Source organism: Solenopsis invicta, chromosome 12 (assembly GCF_016802725.1).
Source record: "Solenopsis invicta isolate M01_SB chromosome 12, UNIL_Sinv_3.0, whole genome shotgun sequence".
NCBI lineage: Eukaryota > Metazoa > Arthropoda > Insecta > Hymenoptera > Formicidae > Solenopsis > Solenopsis invicta.
In genome coordinates this window covers 6,855,070-6,872,496 of record NC_052675.1, presented here as the reverse complement: position 1 = coordinate 6,872,496, position 17,427 = coordinate 6,855,070, and the positions used below count along the sequence as shown (strand labels likewise).

The 17,427-nt window shown below is 35.7% G+C and overlaps 1 protein-coding gene across 4 annotated transcripts in view; it reads left to right on the top strand.

Annotated features, from left to right (window-relative positions):
- The window catches only part of LOC105201080 (arginase, hepatic), a 51,949-nt gene extending 37,098 nt beyond the window's left edge, over window positions 1-14,851 (top strand). For 2 of the 4 annotated variants that reach the window (XM_039455727.1, XM_039455728.1), the window contains exon 7: window positions 14,411-14,851. In XM_039455727.1, the coding sequence (XP_039311661.1) occupies window positions 14,411-14,646 (236 nt within the window). In that variant the 3' untranslated portion in view covers window positions 14,647-14,851. Of the gene's footprint in view, window positions 1-9,292; window positions 10,035-11,005; window positions 11,484-14,410 lie in introns of those variants that run through there. The other 2 variants (XM_039455729.1, XM_039455730.1) reach the window with 2 other exon arrangements.
- Window positions 14,852-17,427: the final 2,576 nt, after the last annotated feature.

The window sequence follows — 17,427 nt, the reverse complement described above, 5'->3', positions numbered from 1 at the left end:
TTGAATCCGTTTTCTATCCGTAATCCATTTGAATCAATAATTACGGATTGGCTATTTGCTTTTTGTATCTTATTCAATATACATAAAAGTAAAACGTGCGACCTATTCATTTGAATCCGTAATTGTGGATTGGTTATTTGTTTTTGATATCATATTCAATATTCAATGCAATGAACGTGAGTCTATTCGTTTGAATCTGTAATTGTGGATTAGCCATTTGCTTTTGGTATCATATTAAATGTACAATGCAATGAATTATATTTAACTACCCTAACAGCACAACCATCTATATGTCAACTGTAAATCGACTTTTCTAAGTCAGGCTTTCGGAGTTGACTGCAAGTCGACTTTGCATAAACATCTGCAGACGTCCTTCAAATATTGACTTTATGACGTTTAGAAAAAGGCATGCGGTCCTGTAGTCCTGTGTGCATCATGTATTGTTGAGAAACATAAATATTCATATCAATAGACAAAATAGGTCTATATATGAAGAAACCTTGATCTACATCCTAATGAGCAAACAATATTTTTTAATTGGTTTTTTAATAAAAATTTTTTCATATTTAATTTAATTATTGTATTATATTGATATATATTTTCTAATTGCATTCTTATTTAAACAAATAATAGAAAAGTTATTCTAGATGCTATTTTACATTTGCAAAATTAGTAAAAAAACTATAATTTTAAATAAATAATATGGTTTAATTATACATAATTCATTTTTTCGATAACGTATATTGACCTGATCTAACAATTATATACACATACCAGTATAAAGTATTCACAGGTCATCGTGAAGGATTAGTTCGCAGCGATCACGGAAGTCAAGCAACGTTCACCGGAGTCGCGACTTGGATGGGTGACCGCTTGAAAAATTCCTAAGAAATTGACTTTTTTTTTGCAAAAATTGTTTTTGAGACTATTACAAAAATGTTGTTTTGCTCACGTAGATTCCATTTGAATGATTTACGTAAAAAAAATGCAATGAATTATATTTAATTAGAGATATAGGAAACGGATTCAATGTGTTTAGTTTCTATAAAATTCAATACTTTTTTGCGGATTCAGAAACATGATTCATATGGATTTATCCAATCCAATCATTTCTCGTTTGCTGGGATGCTTCTTCATAACCAAATATACATAAATATATTCACACATTTATATATAGTATATTCTAGAGAGCGGCCTGTGCGGCCTGAGAGCGGTTGATAAAAATGGTTCAAGTCTGTGCTAAAATCATATGGTGGGAGTACTTCCACTACATGACTTTAGCACAGACTTGAACCATTTTGATCGACAGTGTCGCAAAATGGATGTGATTTTAGTTCATACTCCGGCCAGAATGGATGTGTGTCGTTAGTGCGCCGGAAATTTTAGCGTTATAGAAAAAAGGCCGCCATGGCCGCTCTCAGGTCCAAACATGCTATCTCTTTTAGTTTCCGACGCTTTACCCCCACTCCTTGTTTGCTCGGTCTATGTATTCTATGTCTATATGCAAAATGTAGTGTCGCCGAGCGACCGAGTTAGCTGGTGCTGTTTACAAGCGGCAACGGCTACGCACGAGCGACTCGAAGTGTTAGCTCTATTCTCCACTAAGCGGGCGCATTACCAAACGCAAGTGAAAGGCATTTTCTACTCTTTATGTATACAAGCAATTAATAGTTTCTTATTAGGAATTGAATAAAAACTCTTATATAACTGTTATATTACTTATTATTTTCTTTTCGCATTTCATTAAGTTTTATTATCATACTAAAAACCTATTTCGGGTTAAGTCTTAGTATTGATTGCGACCGTAAGCCATTACATTTCTTTCCTGTTTATTTTAATTAAATATTCTGCTATTGCAAAATTAGAATGCAATATCTTTGAATTGTACTCTTTTTTTTCAATCTGTAATTGTACTGCTTATTTGCTGTTCTTTTTTTAATTTTCAGTTGTATAATATAATATAATGCTTCGTAGACTCAGATGCTTCATTTGTAATTCTTGGGGCAATACGAGGTGTGTTCAAAAAGTATCGCGAATTTTGAATTTTCGCGGGTTACGTATATTCGAATTTCGATCTTTTTGTGGCGTTATGTTGGTACTCATGTCTCTCACTTATGCCGACAAGCTCGGCCATTTTGAATGTTCACTTAATTGTTGACAGCTGCTTTGCTTGCACGTGTTTTGGATCGTCTTCGATTTTTACCTATTCAAAAAAATGGATCAAAGAACCTGTATCAAATTTTGTGTGAAAAACGAAATTAAGTGCGCGGATGAATTCCGAATGTTGACTGTGGCATACGGAGAAGCTACCTTGGACCGAAGCAACGTTTATCGGTGGTACAAAATGTTCTCAGAAGGCCGAGAAGATGTGAACGACGAAGAGCGTGCCGGACGCCCGAGCACTTCAACAACAGACGAAAAAATTAATGAAGTGGAGAAAATGGTATTGGCCAATAGTCGAATCAACGTTAGAGAAGTTGCTGAGGACCTAAACATATCGATTGGCTCGTGCCATTCGATTTTTATCAATGATTGGGCATGAGACGGTCGCCGCGAAAATTCGTACAAATTGGCTCAATTGCGACAAACAGCATCGCAGGAACATTGCTAATGAGATGTTGGACTCTGTCCCGCGACGACCCAAATTTTGCTCCAGAGGGTTCATAACTGGTGACGAATCGTGGGTTTATGGTTATGACGTGGAAACCAAAGCTCAATCATCTCAATGGAAGCTGCCGCACGAACCAAGACCGAAAAAAGCGCGCCAAGTTCGGTCGAATGTGAAAGTTTTCCTGACAGTTTTCTTCGATTGCAGGGGCGTGGTGCATCATGAGTTCTTGGCACAGGGTAGAACGGTCAATAAGGAATATTACCTGCAAGTTATGCGCAATTTGCGCGAAGCATTTTGTGTTTTTTCAAAAATTTATTTATTTATTCATGAATATCTATTTTGTCCCTTTCAAAGTAATCCCCATGAGATATTATACACTTGTGCCAACGGTTTTTCCAATCTTCGAAGCACTTCAAAAAATCATTTTTTCTTATCTTGTTCAGCTCCTCCTTTGATGCCGTCTTTATCTCGTCAAGCGTAGCGTAACGTCGTCCTTTCATGGGCTTCTTCAGCTTAGGGAATAAGAAAAAGTCACAGGGGGCCAGATCTGGGGAATACGGTGGCTGCGGCATCATTAGTGTGTTGTTTTTGGCCAAAAAGTCGCGCACAAGCAACGATGTGTGAGCAGGGGCGTTATCGTGGTGCAAAAGCCAATTTTTGTTCTTCCACAAATCCGGGCGTTTCTGGCGGATTGCTTCGCGCAAATTGCGCATAACTTGCAGGTAATATTCCTTATTGACCGTTCTACCCTGTGGCAAGAACTCATGATGCACCACGCCCCTGCAATCGAAGAAAACTGTCAGCAAAACTTTCACATTCGACCGAACTTGGCGCGCTTTTTTCGGTCTTGGTTCGTGCGGCAGCTACCATTGAGATGATTGAGCTTTGGTTTCCACGTCATAACCATAAACCCACGATTCGTCACCAGTTATGACCCTCTGGAGCAAATTTGGGTCGTCGCGGACAGAGTCCAACATCTCATTAGCAATGTTCATGCGATGCTGTTTTTGGTCGCAATTGAGCAATTTTGGTACGAATTTCGCGGCGACCCGTCTCATGCCCAAATCATTGATAAAAATCGAATGGCACGAGCCAATCGATATGTTTAGGTCCTCAGCAACTTCTCTAACGGTGATTCGACGATTGGCCAATACCATTTTCTCCACTTCATTAATTTTTTCGTCTGTTGTTGAAGTGCTCGGGCGTCCGGCACGCTCTTCGTCGTTCACATCTTCTCGGCCTTCTGAGAACATTTTGTACCACCGATAAACGTTGCTTCGGTCCAAGGTAGCTTCTCCGTATGCCACAGTCAACATTCGGAATGCATCCGCGCACTTAATTTCGTTTTTCACACAAAATTTGATACAGGTTCTTTGATCCATTTTTTTGAATAGGTAAAAATCGAAGACGATCCAAAACACGTGCAAGCAAAGCAGCTGTCAACAATTAAGTGAACATTCAAAATGGCCGAGCTTGTCGGCATAAGTGAGAGACATGAGTACCAACATAACGCTACAAAAAGATCGAAATTCGAATATACGTAACCCGCGAAAATTCAAAATTCGCGATACTTTTTGAACACACCTCGTATACTAATCGACCTCATGTTATTCCCGGTCCACAATTATAACTTTTTCTAGAACACCTTCGTAAAAAGAGAAAATTCCAAACCAGATTAGAAAATATTGATAACTTAAACGACGAAGAATTTAAATGCTTATTTTCTTTAAATAAGCAACAATTTGAAGATCTCCTCACATTTGGTGATCCCATTCCTGATGTGAGAGGTGTCAGGAATATCAATACTAAAGATTTAATGATGTTTTTGTGCAAGTTAAGACATGGATTATTTGATGAATTCTTGAAAGTGATTTTCAATTATTCTAGCAGGCAAGTTGTTAGCTTAGCGGTACGTAATGTCAGAAAATCACTCGGAACAAGATTTTTACGTGAAAACATAGGAGTAGAAGCTATTAATAGAGAAGAGTTCATCAATCGCCATGTGACACCATTTGCTAATGAGTTATATAATGACCAGCCCAATATACTTGATTAATTATTTAAAAATAATGTATAATTTTAAGTTGATCTTTATGATTCAGAGTAGCTGTTATATGTATTATATGCCTGTTTTTTATTGCTGAAGTAGTGCACATTCTGCGTTAAAAATAATATTTAGATATATGTTTGAAATTTGATGAAGCAAGAAGAAAAAGCTAGTGCAGTCCAATGCAGCAATAAAAAGCAAATCCTACATATTCTTAACTTTTTGATACAATACAAACGTTTATTAGAATAATTTTATATGTTTAAGTATAATTTATAATAAAAATTTTCTTAAATTCTTTATATACATACTTGCATATTATATATATTCTGGATTAATCCTCTGTAGGCAATCTCGGTTTTTTTGTTTGAAGCAAAATTCTTAATCTCAAATTTCTTTGCTCAAATTCAAATTTTTATTAAATAAAATTTTTAACATTAGAAAAGTTAGTTATTTGATAGGACGGGATCCAATAGCATACGGTGCGATAGCCCACCAACCAATCATCTTGACTTATCTAACCCAACCAACGGAAAAACTCTAGGCATCGGCCGCTATGAATGGTGGTGTGCTATTGTTTCCGTGAATATCGGGATCCGCCCTATTTGGTAATGTAAGAATGTGGAAAAATATTATAACCGTAAATTTTTCGTTTTTTCCTTAGCTTTCCTAGTTTGTGCCATATGACACAGAGAGACGGTCAAAGGACATCCTTAGGATTGACTTAAGATTTGGATGACCTAAAGATGTCCTTGGGCTCGGCTTAAGACTTAGACGTCCCAAAGACGTCTCTAGGATTGACTTAGAGCTTGGACGACCTAAGGACGTCCTTAGGTTCGGCTTACGATTAGACATCCCAAGGATGTCCTTTGGATACAGTGTGCTGTGTGGGCAACTTAAAATTACGTCCAGTGGGTATAATGTAGGCTGTATATAGAATTCCTTTAGTTTATTTAACATTCCTCGGAAAGTCTTGAAATTTTCATCCTAGTATAATGTCCTAAGTCCGTCCTATTATTGTCCCGGGACATTTAGGACAAATTTAGGATCATCCCGAGGACGTCTTGTGCTATTAAGGTCAATTGTTATTCTAAAAAGCGGTGTTTAGAAACATTATAGACATCATTTTATGCTTGTTGTTTAATGTTAAATAGGGATAAAATGATATTTTTAATGAAATTTCTAATGGTATTTCTAAAGCTTTTAAACGCAGGAAAATTCTAAATCAGCAAACATTTTAAACAAGAAAAATTACAAATATATAATTTTGTAATAAGAAGGTACTGTATATCTTTAAACTAAATTAATTTTTTTTAATTATTTTTATGGATAGCCATATTACAACCACTTTTCTTCGAGTGAGTCCCAATTGCGCACAAATCTAATGTAGTGCATAATCGGTAGAAAAAAAAATGATTGTAATATGGCTATTCATAAAAATAATTTTAAAAAATTAGTTTAGTTTAAAAGAATTACAGTATCTTGTTACAAAATTATATATTTTTAATTTTCCATTGTTTAAAATTTTCCTGAGTTTAGAAGCTTTAAAAATATCATTAAATTTCATTAAAAATATCATTTTATCCCTGTTTAACATTAACCAGCAAGCATAAAATGATGTCTGTAATGTTTCTAAACACCGCTCTTTCAAATGACAAATGATTTACCGAAAAAATATTTTGATATAAAAATTTTGCTTAAAAAACCATATTAACAAAATTCCATGTTATTGTTTTAACTTTGTATAACTCGAAATGTATACGGCCAAATAAAAAGTTAAATAACAGAAAAACACTCGAGTTTATGCACCTTTGTGTGATAATACACTCAAGTTTAAGAATAATGAGGAAATGTATGTAATTAAAGGTTAAAAGTGTACCTTAAGCATAGAACTTATAGTATATGGAACAGGAATACGAGCGCAAACGTGAGAGCAACATCTAAAGGACGGAGATATATCTCTGTCCTTTGCGCGTACGATCCAATGTTGTGCGCATGATCGTGCTCCGCCAATGAGCGTTCAGATCCTTTCCCCCTCTACCCGCCGCGACGTGTCAGCTGACGGAGGACGGAGGATCGGGAGGATAGAACACGGAGCGCTTTGCTTCTCATAATTATACTCCGTGTGATCATTAACATCGTTGTCGATTATTATTGATACGCAATTTACTGGTTATTATTCATAATAGGTCGTTACTACATTTTGTGTTACAATCATGATAAAGCAAAAAAACAAATCAGACAAAAACTCGCACGGACTCATAGAAAAAAAAATAAATGGAATTTAATTAACCCGAGTAAGGATGTCATTGTTATCACAAGTGCGTGCGAGAAAATTATCAAGAAAAATAAAAATGCAATTTAAAAAAAAAATGTTAAAGATTTCTTGCCGTCAAAAGTGTTAAATAGTATTCTTACTCGTTGTTTTCTTCAAGAAGAAATGATTGAACACATTCGGAATCAAGAAATGTTAAACAATTATAGAATTCAATTGGTTAAATGTATCATACGTTTATACATAAGAATTTGTTTATTTCACAAGACAAAGATTTATAATAATACCAAAAAAAAAGCATATATACGTCATAAATACACAAAATTAATACACTTTCATCATAAATAAAAGACTAGAAAAGTCCTTTTACATTTACTTTTTATTTTTTCGCATCACATATTTAGAAATTATTATAAATAAGACAAAAAATGATTCAAATAAACGAATTAATGGACTCGAAAACAGGCACAATGGATTTCTAACTAACGACACGCGGTTCATGAATTATGCTCTCTTAGAAAACGGAGTCTAACTCAACGCATGCGCACTGTGTCAAGTAGGACGCGCAAAAGATAGAGATATATCTTCGTCCTTTAGATGTTGCTCTCAGTCGCCACTCATTGCGGAGATAAGCTATTCCTGTTCCATATACTATAAGTTCTATGACCTTAAGAAAGTTTAGAAGTGTTCAAAAATAAAAATGCCTTATAACAATTGTCAGTCATTATGTATTGACATAATAGCATCACTAAAAAACGGCGGGTTACTAAACAAATAACTATCGAAGCAATTGTTAGAATACGTGTCCTAATAATGGAAATAATAGGGGTAGCCATATTGTCGACAGTAGCTATAATACTCTCTTTTCTTCTAAATATTTCATTACTTTAATTCGGGTGACACTCTTTTGGACACAGCACGATTGGACACCAACCAATCATCTTGACTTATCTAACCAAACCAACGGAAAAACTCTAGGTATCGGCCGCTGTGAGTGGTGGTGTCCAATCGTGCGGTGTCCAATCGTGCGCACCCCCTTTAAGTCTAGAATCTGTCAAACAACTCTGACGAATGTAATCGTTCAAATTTCAATAGAAAATATTAATTATAAACAAAGTTATTCAATGAAATGAAAATAGGTGCCATATTACCCTCTTCTCCTCTAATATTTACAGCGAGAACTCGGATTGGCCTTTGCTTTTCTGCTTTCTGCTTTTCTGTCAAGGTATGAATTCTCCCTAAAATCAAGACATAAAACGTTTTTAACACGTCTAAAAGAATTCTTTAAGGCTACTTTTGAAAACATGTCTTAAAGACATTCTTTAGATGTTTTAAAAACGTCGTATGTCCCGATTTTAGACTCTGTACTGTTTGAAAGTGTTACATACCCAGATAGTACAGGAGATCCTATAGACATCCGTTTTAGGTCCACATGTCCATGAACATAAAATGGACATCCATTGTATGTCCGATTTTGGACGTCTATTATAGCCAATTTTTGCACATCCGTAGGATATTCGTATTTGAATGTCAATCGAAAACGCACTATTATTGCGCAAGAATAATGTTTCATGCGTCTTTTGTCGCAAATACAAAGTATGTTTACATTTGGACATTTAAAAAATGTTCATCTTATTTAAAAAATTTTCTAAGTCTGCTCGCGACGTGTTGTTTTCGCTGCAAACCTAACAATTTTTTTACAAAAAAATATTTATTGATAAATATTTATTTGAATATTGTAAACAAGCGTTTTCTTAACATTAAATAAAATAACAATGTTTTTTAAAGTAACAAAAATCGAGAATCTTTCTCAAGAATTTTTCCCGGAAATTTCCAAGCGGTCACCCATCTAAGTTGTAATCGTAAAAAAATATAATTTTATATATGCTTATATAAATAATACGCTTTAATTATATAATATGTTTCATCTTTTCAATAACATATTAGTATACATGTGTTAACACAAAGTGTTCACAGATCATCGCCAGGCATCAGTTCGCAGCGATCTTACAAACAACGTTCGGCGAGGTTACGACTTGGATGGGTGGCCGCTTGAAAATTTCCGAAAAAAAATTCTTGAGAAAGATTCCCGACTTTTTAAAATTTTAAATAACATTTTTATTTTATTTAACATTAAGAAAACGGTTTTTTCTTCAATATTAAAATAAATTTTTATAAATAAATTTTTTTCGAAAGAGTACTGTTGATTTGGAATCAGCAAGGTTAGCCTTGTGTAATAAAATTATTGCTAAGGTCTTTTATTTTACTAAATTGATGAGTATAAAAAAAATTAAATTGAAGTAGGCAAGAGTTGTCTGGTTTACATCAAAAGTAATTTTTAATAAATTTTCTTTTTTAGTATATGATAGACTCAGTGTTGCGTCCAGTGTGAACGGTCCAGCTCGCGTACGACTGGCTTGCCGAATATCGATATTAGATTGACGATTGGCCGTCATCAGTTGACTATCGGTTGTTGTTACTTTGCCATTTTGTCTCGATGCTTGACGATTATAATAAAGTCGTTATTTTATAAAGTCTGCCTCTTTATTTTTCGAACGCTAGTGCTATTGTGGTTTCGCGAGTGCGTGAGAGCAATTATTCTCTCACGGACGTAATAATATACTAAAAAAGAGAACTTATTTTTTTTATATTTTTAGTCTTTTAATCCATTAATCATATTGTCCACTTGTCCGTGGACATTATGCCTAATAACCGGTTATTTTGAATAATTTTAACATTTTTGTTTTTATTAATCAAATTTACCAAAACTAGTGATTATTATGCCTATCAACCGGTTATTATGTAATCGTATTAATCAAATTAACCTTAACATATATGTATATATTTATATACTGGGTGTCCCAGAAAGTGGGAAGCATTTACTTGGACACAGTACAATTGGATACAGCCAATCACAGCAGCTGATGTCTAGTAATTTTCTTCTGTTTAAGCGCTGTAAGTTGTTTGTGTCCAATTATACTGTGTCCAAATGGATGCTTTCCGCAGAAAGTTCGGATCCTCTCTTAAGAGCGGATTCTTTAGAACATTTTAAGAAAAATATTCTAATACAAAAACGTTTAAGGTATAATGGTTTTTAAATTATTCGCGATTAAAGTTTACGAATTACAGAGTTGATATTTCGCGCGCTCAGGCAAGGTATCACAATTACATTTATATTAAAAAATTATTACTGTAGAAAACATATTTGTAGATTACATATGTATAATTAACGTTTTCAATAAAATATTAATTCAGTAACAAAATGATAGCCGTTGGGTCAGCTGTCAAAATAAATTCAGTACCATGTTCATATAATAAGAACTTTCATGGTAATATATCAATAATATTGATAATTTATGCGATGATATGAAAAAGATTGAATATGTTGATAAAATAGAATTCAGACATATCAGATTATATTTATTTGACATTATCATGTTTACATTAAATTACCGATTTACATTTTTAATAGTTATTTTAATAAAATATTGAAAATATCGATATATTACCATAAAAGTTTTTATCATACGAATATGGTAATGAATTTATTTTGACAGCTGATCCAACGGCTATTGTAACATTTTGTTATTAAATTAATATTTTATTAAAAACGTTAATTACACATATGTAATGTATAAATATGTTTTCTACAGTAATAATTTTTTAATATAAATGTTACTGCGTATTTATATGAAAACCTCAATGTCAAGAGGTATCCTTGTGGTATTTTGTTATATCACCATGCCTGAGCGCGCAAAATGTCAGCTCTGTAATTCGTAAACTTTAATCGCGTATAATTTGAAAATCATTATACTCTCGACATTTTTGTATTAAGATTTTTTTCTTAGAATGTTCCAAAGAATCCGTTCTTAAGAGAGAATCCGAGCTTTCTGGGACACTCTATATATATATATATATACAAGATGTTTGGTAAAATTTATTTGTACTCTCGTGGATTGACAGAGCAAATCAAACTGAGAAGAAAAGTTCTTTACCATTTTTCAAAATTCGCAATATTTACCGAGATAAAAATGAATAAATTTGATGAATAAGCACGTATTTTTCTGCGGAGACCGTCTATCGGTCGCCAAACCAGAGGCAGTCCCGGTAGGCGATCTGGCGTCAACGGCTCTTGCGGACGTCTTCCCCTCGTCCGGTGGATCTCCTAGTCCTTGAGAGGGCGGAGGTCTACCGCCGTACCAGACAGGTGCAGGCAAAGACGGGGACGCGTATAGATGCAAGACCTACTCGACACACAGAGAGAAGTGGAAAAGGGTTCTTAGCCTCTGGGCTCAGGGCTGGATGACTTCCGCTCCTGACCGCGTGGTCGCCGAAGCCATCCAGCCCGTCCTGTCCGAGTGGGTGAGTCGAAAGCATGATAAGCCCATTTACCGTTTGACACAAGTGCTCCCCGGACATGGTTATTTCAGGGCGTACCTATGTCACATAGGAAAGGATACCCCACGGTGCCCCCACTGCGGGGCGGACAGGAATACTGCCGCCCACACCCTATTGAACTGTCCGACATGGGTTGTGAAGAGGGAACCTCTATCCTGATGTTCTCGGGGGGAGGGATGGAGCTGTCCCTCATCCAAAAAATAGTAGACAGCAAAAGAGTGTGGAAGGCGACCTTCTCTTTCTGCGAGTTGGTAATGTTGCAGAAGGAAGAGGTGAAGAGAAGAAGAAGGGGGGTCGTATCTGGAGCTCGTAGTAGTGTGGACGGCGGGTAGCGGTCCAGAGGCCGACGTGGCGGTACCGCGGGCGGATCGGTGACCCCGCCGGGGGAGGAGGGTTCCGATAGCGCTCATCCCGATAGCCCACCAACCAATTATCTTGACTTATCTAACCCAACCTACGGAAAATCTCTAGGTATCTGCCATTGTGAGTGGTTTGTGTGCTATCGGGATGTGCGCTATTGGGACCCGCCGCGCCGGGGGACGGAGCATGGGGAACGTTTGTGATCTTCCCTCTCTCCCACCATTAATACAGGAATTGTTTGCGCCGGCGCACTGTGACTGTGGCAACGGGACGGGATTTTTCCTTTCTCGGATCTAAGCCCAGTCGGCGAGCCAGCAGAATGGGCGGTGTTCTCCACCTTCACTACGTCCAGAGACGGAGGCGCTTTGTATTAAGCCTGGCGGACTCCCGGAAGCAATGCCAATAGCGATTCCCGGAGATTTCTTGCCAAGGGCTAGGTCTAGGATATCCCTAAGGATTTCAGTGGATAGAGTATAGGCTTCTTCTTGATTAGCAAGGAGAAGCCAGAGTTCACACCCAGTCCCACATAACCACCGGTCGTTCGGTGGTTATGTGGGACTGGGTGTGAACTCTGGCTTCTCCATGGGTGCATTATACGTACTACCAATCCCCGGGAATCGGTGGTATGTATAATGTATATCCCCTATGTAATAAAAAAAACCGCGGCAGGCGGCGTGGTGAGGAAAAAGAAGTAGCAATGTCTAGGCTGCGTTCGGAAATACACACTAGTGTACTACTAATACACACTAGACTGAGTTCAGGGCTGCGTTCGGAAATACACACTAGTGTGCCACTAATACACACTAGCCGTTCGGAAAACACGGTATGTCTCGGTGTGCATTTGGATGACACTGTTCGGAAAACGTCGAGAGAAGCACACCGTGTGCCACCAAACTACCCAATGAAAAAGCAAGTAGAGTCGGTGAGACTGTTGTGTTTACTATTTTGAAATAACATTTTTATTAAAATTTAATAATTTCTTTAATAAAAAATTTTTTTAATAGGATTATATTTTATTGATATATCATAGGTAAAATTATATTTTATATTTTACGTAACATCGTAATTTTTAATAATGTAATCATAAAATGTAAAAATTGTAAAAAAATATATGTCTATATAAAAAACAATATTTATTTTTTATTTTATATAAATTTAAATTATAAATAAAACAAAAAATTTATTTGATAATTTATACTATAATTGTTTTATTATTTAGAATGCAATTTCAAAAAATTACAATATTCTAATTTTATATACATAATAATTTTCAAAATTAACTTCTATTTTAACTTAAGTTAATTTACTCTTATTAAAACTTTAACTGAGTTAATTTTTTATTCATGTAACTTTTAACGTAATTTATTCATGTAACTTTTAACCTAAATTAATTTTATGTGTCATCAACTTTAATTTAATTTAGTTAAAAAAATTTATTAACTTATCCAATCCTTGATATTTACACATTGGCACACAGGGTAGCGTTCGGAAACACGCAATACATGAGGGCACACTATACCCCCACTACTTCTCCACTGAAATCACCGAAACTTACAAATGGTATTTCCGAACGCAGCCCTACTGGCCAGCAGCGTAAGATTCCCGCTCTGAGCGGCTCATTCCTTTGTTTTCTCGTCATTTGTTCCTAGCTAGGCGCTAAGCGGTCTCCGCGCGCAATGGGTAAGAAAAGTTTTCATTCATTCGCTGACTTTACTCATTTTTATCTTGGTAACTATTGCAAATTTTGAAAAAAGGTAAAAAAATTTTCTTCTCAATTTCACTTGCTCTAATAACCCACGAGAGCATAAGTGAATTTTACTTTATCAAAGTGTCACCTTGTATATACAGAGTATCTCAGAATTTGCAAAGATTATTTTATGAGTGGATTCTTCAAAATATTCTAAGCCAAATATCCTAATACAAAAATGTCAAGGTTATAATACTTTTTAAATTATAAATTATTAAAGTTGTCCAATTGTAGTGCCTAGAATTTGTGTGTTCAAGGATGGTACATATTAGCACCATAGTGAACTGTCAAATAAAGTATGTCGACGTACTTTATTTGATAGTTTTGACAGTTCAATTTATGTGCAATTATAACGTTTTTGAGTGTAATGGATTTTAATCCAACCTGAGTCAGATTAATGATGCCATATGTTAGAATCAGCCAATGAGAACTTAAAATAGAACATGTGTACGTCAGTAATCCGTCCTGAACCGGATTAGAACTTATTGCACTTGAAAGTGCTATTAGTACTAAAAAGGTTGCAATATTTTCTTTCAATAAGTTTTGGAACTTAGCCTTGCTCATAAAACGGATGGACGTACTGGTTAGATTCATAAGTAAGAATCAAGAATCGTTCGGTGATCAAACTACATTCTGAAACTCATTCAAAAATAAGTATTCTAATCTTTTTAGTTAGTACAAGGATAACTTCACTATTATGCTTTGTACCATGCCTGAGCGTATAAATTCTAGGCGTTACAATAATACGACTTTAATTATTTATAATCTGAAAAATATTATAGCCTCGATATTTTCATATTAGGATTTTCGACTTAGAATACTTCGAAGAATCCGCTCATAAATAGACCTCCGTTAATTCTGGGACACCCGGTATATAAACTTTTATTCGAGCTTTTTACTCCAAATAAAAAAATACCTGTTTCTTGAATTTGACTTCTTATTATAAATTCTTATATTTGCATGTTTGTGCAGTACGTGGAGGACTGTCTCTTAGAGAAGCGATTCATCTTATGGAAGAAATATATAGAACGCATAGATTGAGCGCTATTGATTTAGTGGAAGTTAATCCACAAATCGGTAACGAACAAGATGTGAAGATGACTATACAAGCAGCCATACATATCATTCAAGCAGCATTGGGCTATTCAAGACGCGGTTTGAAAGTGCCAAAAGACGTTACGGATATTCCTTTACAAACATTCCATTAATTAATCTTTTTATACATATCTTAATCATCCTCCACTCCGTCGGCAATATATAATTTTGTATTTTTTGTCAGCAATTTGATTTTATAAGGAGTAGTGTAGATATTTAATTGTTTCTGTATTATATATAAAAGTCTGAAAAAAATTCTTGTATACCTGTGAAAGTTTCAACAAGTTTTAACAATCACAGAAGCCTGATTTAAATTTATTTTATCTCTTATAGATTTAACCTTCAAACACATCGATCCCATAAAATACGTAAACACATTCTCAGGTCTTCGAAACAATTTTAACTTTAAAAAGCTATAACTTTGTTTCCAATCAATATTTTCAACGATCTTTTTTTTTTTAATAAAATCAATATATACATATACATATATATATATATATATATATACAGGGTGTCCCATTTTAAATGATCTAGCCAAATATCTCAAAAACTAAATCCAGTAGGCAAAAATGTATCAGACAAAAGTTGTATGATTTCGAGGAAGACATAAGATAGTGTCATTAATTTGACCTTGAATAGTTGCTTGAAGTGCGTGCGTGCGTGCGTGCGTGCGTGTCGGCAAGGTCCGTGGATTGGCGTTGGAGGGGAAGGAAGGTCGTTGCATAGCCGCCATTTTCGAGACAGCGAGTCAGTGTTAGTGTATGTACGTAGATAGTAAGGTACTACAGCTATTAGTTGTGTGAGTGAGCGAGTGTGCAGTAAAAGTATGGCCGCCGCCATTTTCGTTCCACATCGTTGAAGTGGATGCAACGACCTTCCTTCCCCTCCAACGCCAATCCACGGACCTTGCGTGTCGGGACTGATCCGGCCGATAAAAGCAAGATCGGGACTGATCCAACTGATTCATATCAGAATCTGGTTTTCATGTGAAAGTATTATGATCTTAATAAGTGTTTAAATATCTGCCCTTTATTATCCACACATAATTGGACTCGGCGTTTAAAACTGTCAACTGTCAATAAAAGTATATTTCTTGTAATGCTACGGCAAGAGTTATACGCTTCATTATATTCTCTCTTGTTGTGGGTGTTTTTAAATATACTACGTTTTTTAAGTATCCCCATAAAAAAAAATCTAGACTTGACAAGTCTGGAGATCTAGGATACCATGACACTGGTCTACCACGTCCTATCTATCTACCCGGAAATGTGAGATTTAAATGGTTTCTAACTCTTTTACTCTAGTGCGCAGGCGCACTATCCTGTTGATAAAACATACGTTGTCTTGTATCCAAATTGATATCTTCAAGCAATGCCGGCAATCTTTGTTGTAGAAAGTGTAAATAATTATTACCATTAACATTTTTGTCAAAGAAATAAGGGCCGATAAGGTTTCCGTTTAATATGCCGCACCATGCAATGAGGCTCCAGCGATGTTGATGATTAACTTCTCTATACCAACGTGGGTTTTCAACAGACCAATAATGAGAATTATGTCGATTTAATTGTCCAGTGTTGTGAAAAGTTGCTTCGTCACTAAATAAAACAAATCTGATAAACATTCGATCACGATTTAACATTATTTGTGCCCAACTACTAAATTCTAGTCTTTCTTAAAAATCATTGAGTGTTAATTGTTGTGTTAGAGTGATATGGTAAGAATGGAAGTTATGAGTGGCCAAGATCCTGTGACTTGTTAATTTCGAAATACCTAATTCTCTTTCGATTTGCCTCGTTGACACGCGTGGATTACTAGCTGTCATTTCCAATACGGCAAGTACTGTTGAATCATCTCTTTCTGGTACGTTAATACGACGTCTTTGTCGTTTTTGACGTTGACGTTGCCGTTAACGCAATACAAGTCTGGAAATTGTACAATGATTTGGATGTCGTCTATGAGGAAATCGATTACGGTATAATACCGCTGCTCAATAATTATTATGGCATTCTCCAAGTACCAGAACAATATCAATAATTTTGTTCAAAGCATAATCCGGTATTTTGCGTACATTAAGTTACAAAATAAAGTAAGAGCCGATAGATTTATTATCCTGGTTGATATTGGACTAAGATAAATTTACGCATTTACTGATCAAACTTTGCCATCAGCCATTATGGATCAATCCCGGTTGAATGGATTAAGATACGGTATCTTAGACTGCATTCGGAAACACACACTAGTGTGCCACTAATGCACACTAGCCGTTTGGAAACACCCGTGAGTACTCGGTGCGCGTTTCGGTGAGCTCATTCGGAGACGCGTAGTGTGACATCGTGTGCCACCAAACCATTTGACGAAAAAGCAGGAGAAGTCGGTGTGAATCGGTGGCGCATGCGCAAAACGCGGAAATAAGCAGTGTCAGGCTGTCAGTGTCCGGATCAGTCCCGATCTTGCTTTAATCGGCCGGATCAGTCCTGATCTTGCTTTAATTGGCCGGATCAGTCTCGACACACACATACACACACACACACACGGGATGTACATCTGACTGTGACCTCTATGTGGTATATCTCGAATAACGCTAATTCCCGCGGTATTATGACTTTCAAGTCTTGTAACTCAAAACATACTTAATAAAAAAAGAAAAAAATTATAGTATTTTGGAAAGGTCTCGAAATAAGCTGCAAGAATGTGTAATAAAATATAGGTAGTTCCATTAAAAAAATTAAAGATCACCTTTACGTGACCTTCAAGCAACTATTCAAGGTCAAATTAATGACACCATTTTATGTCCCCCTTGAAATCATACAACTTTTGTCTACCGAGTTTAGTTTTTGAGATATTTGACGGGATCGTTTAAAATGGGACATCCTGTATATACATACATACATATA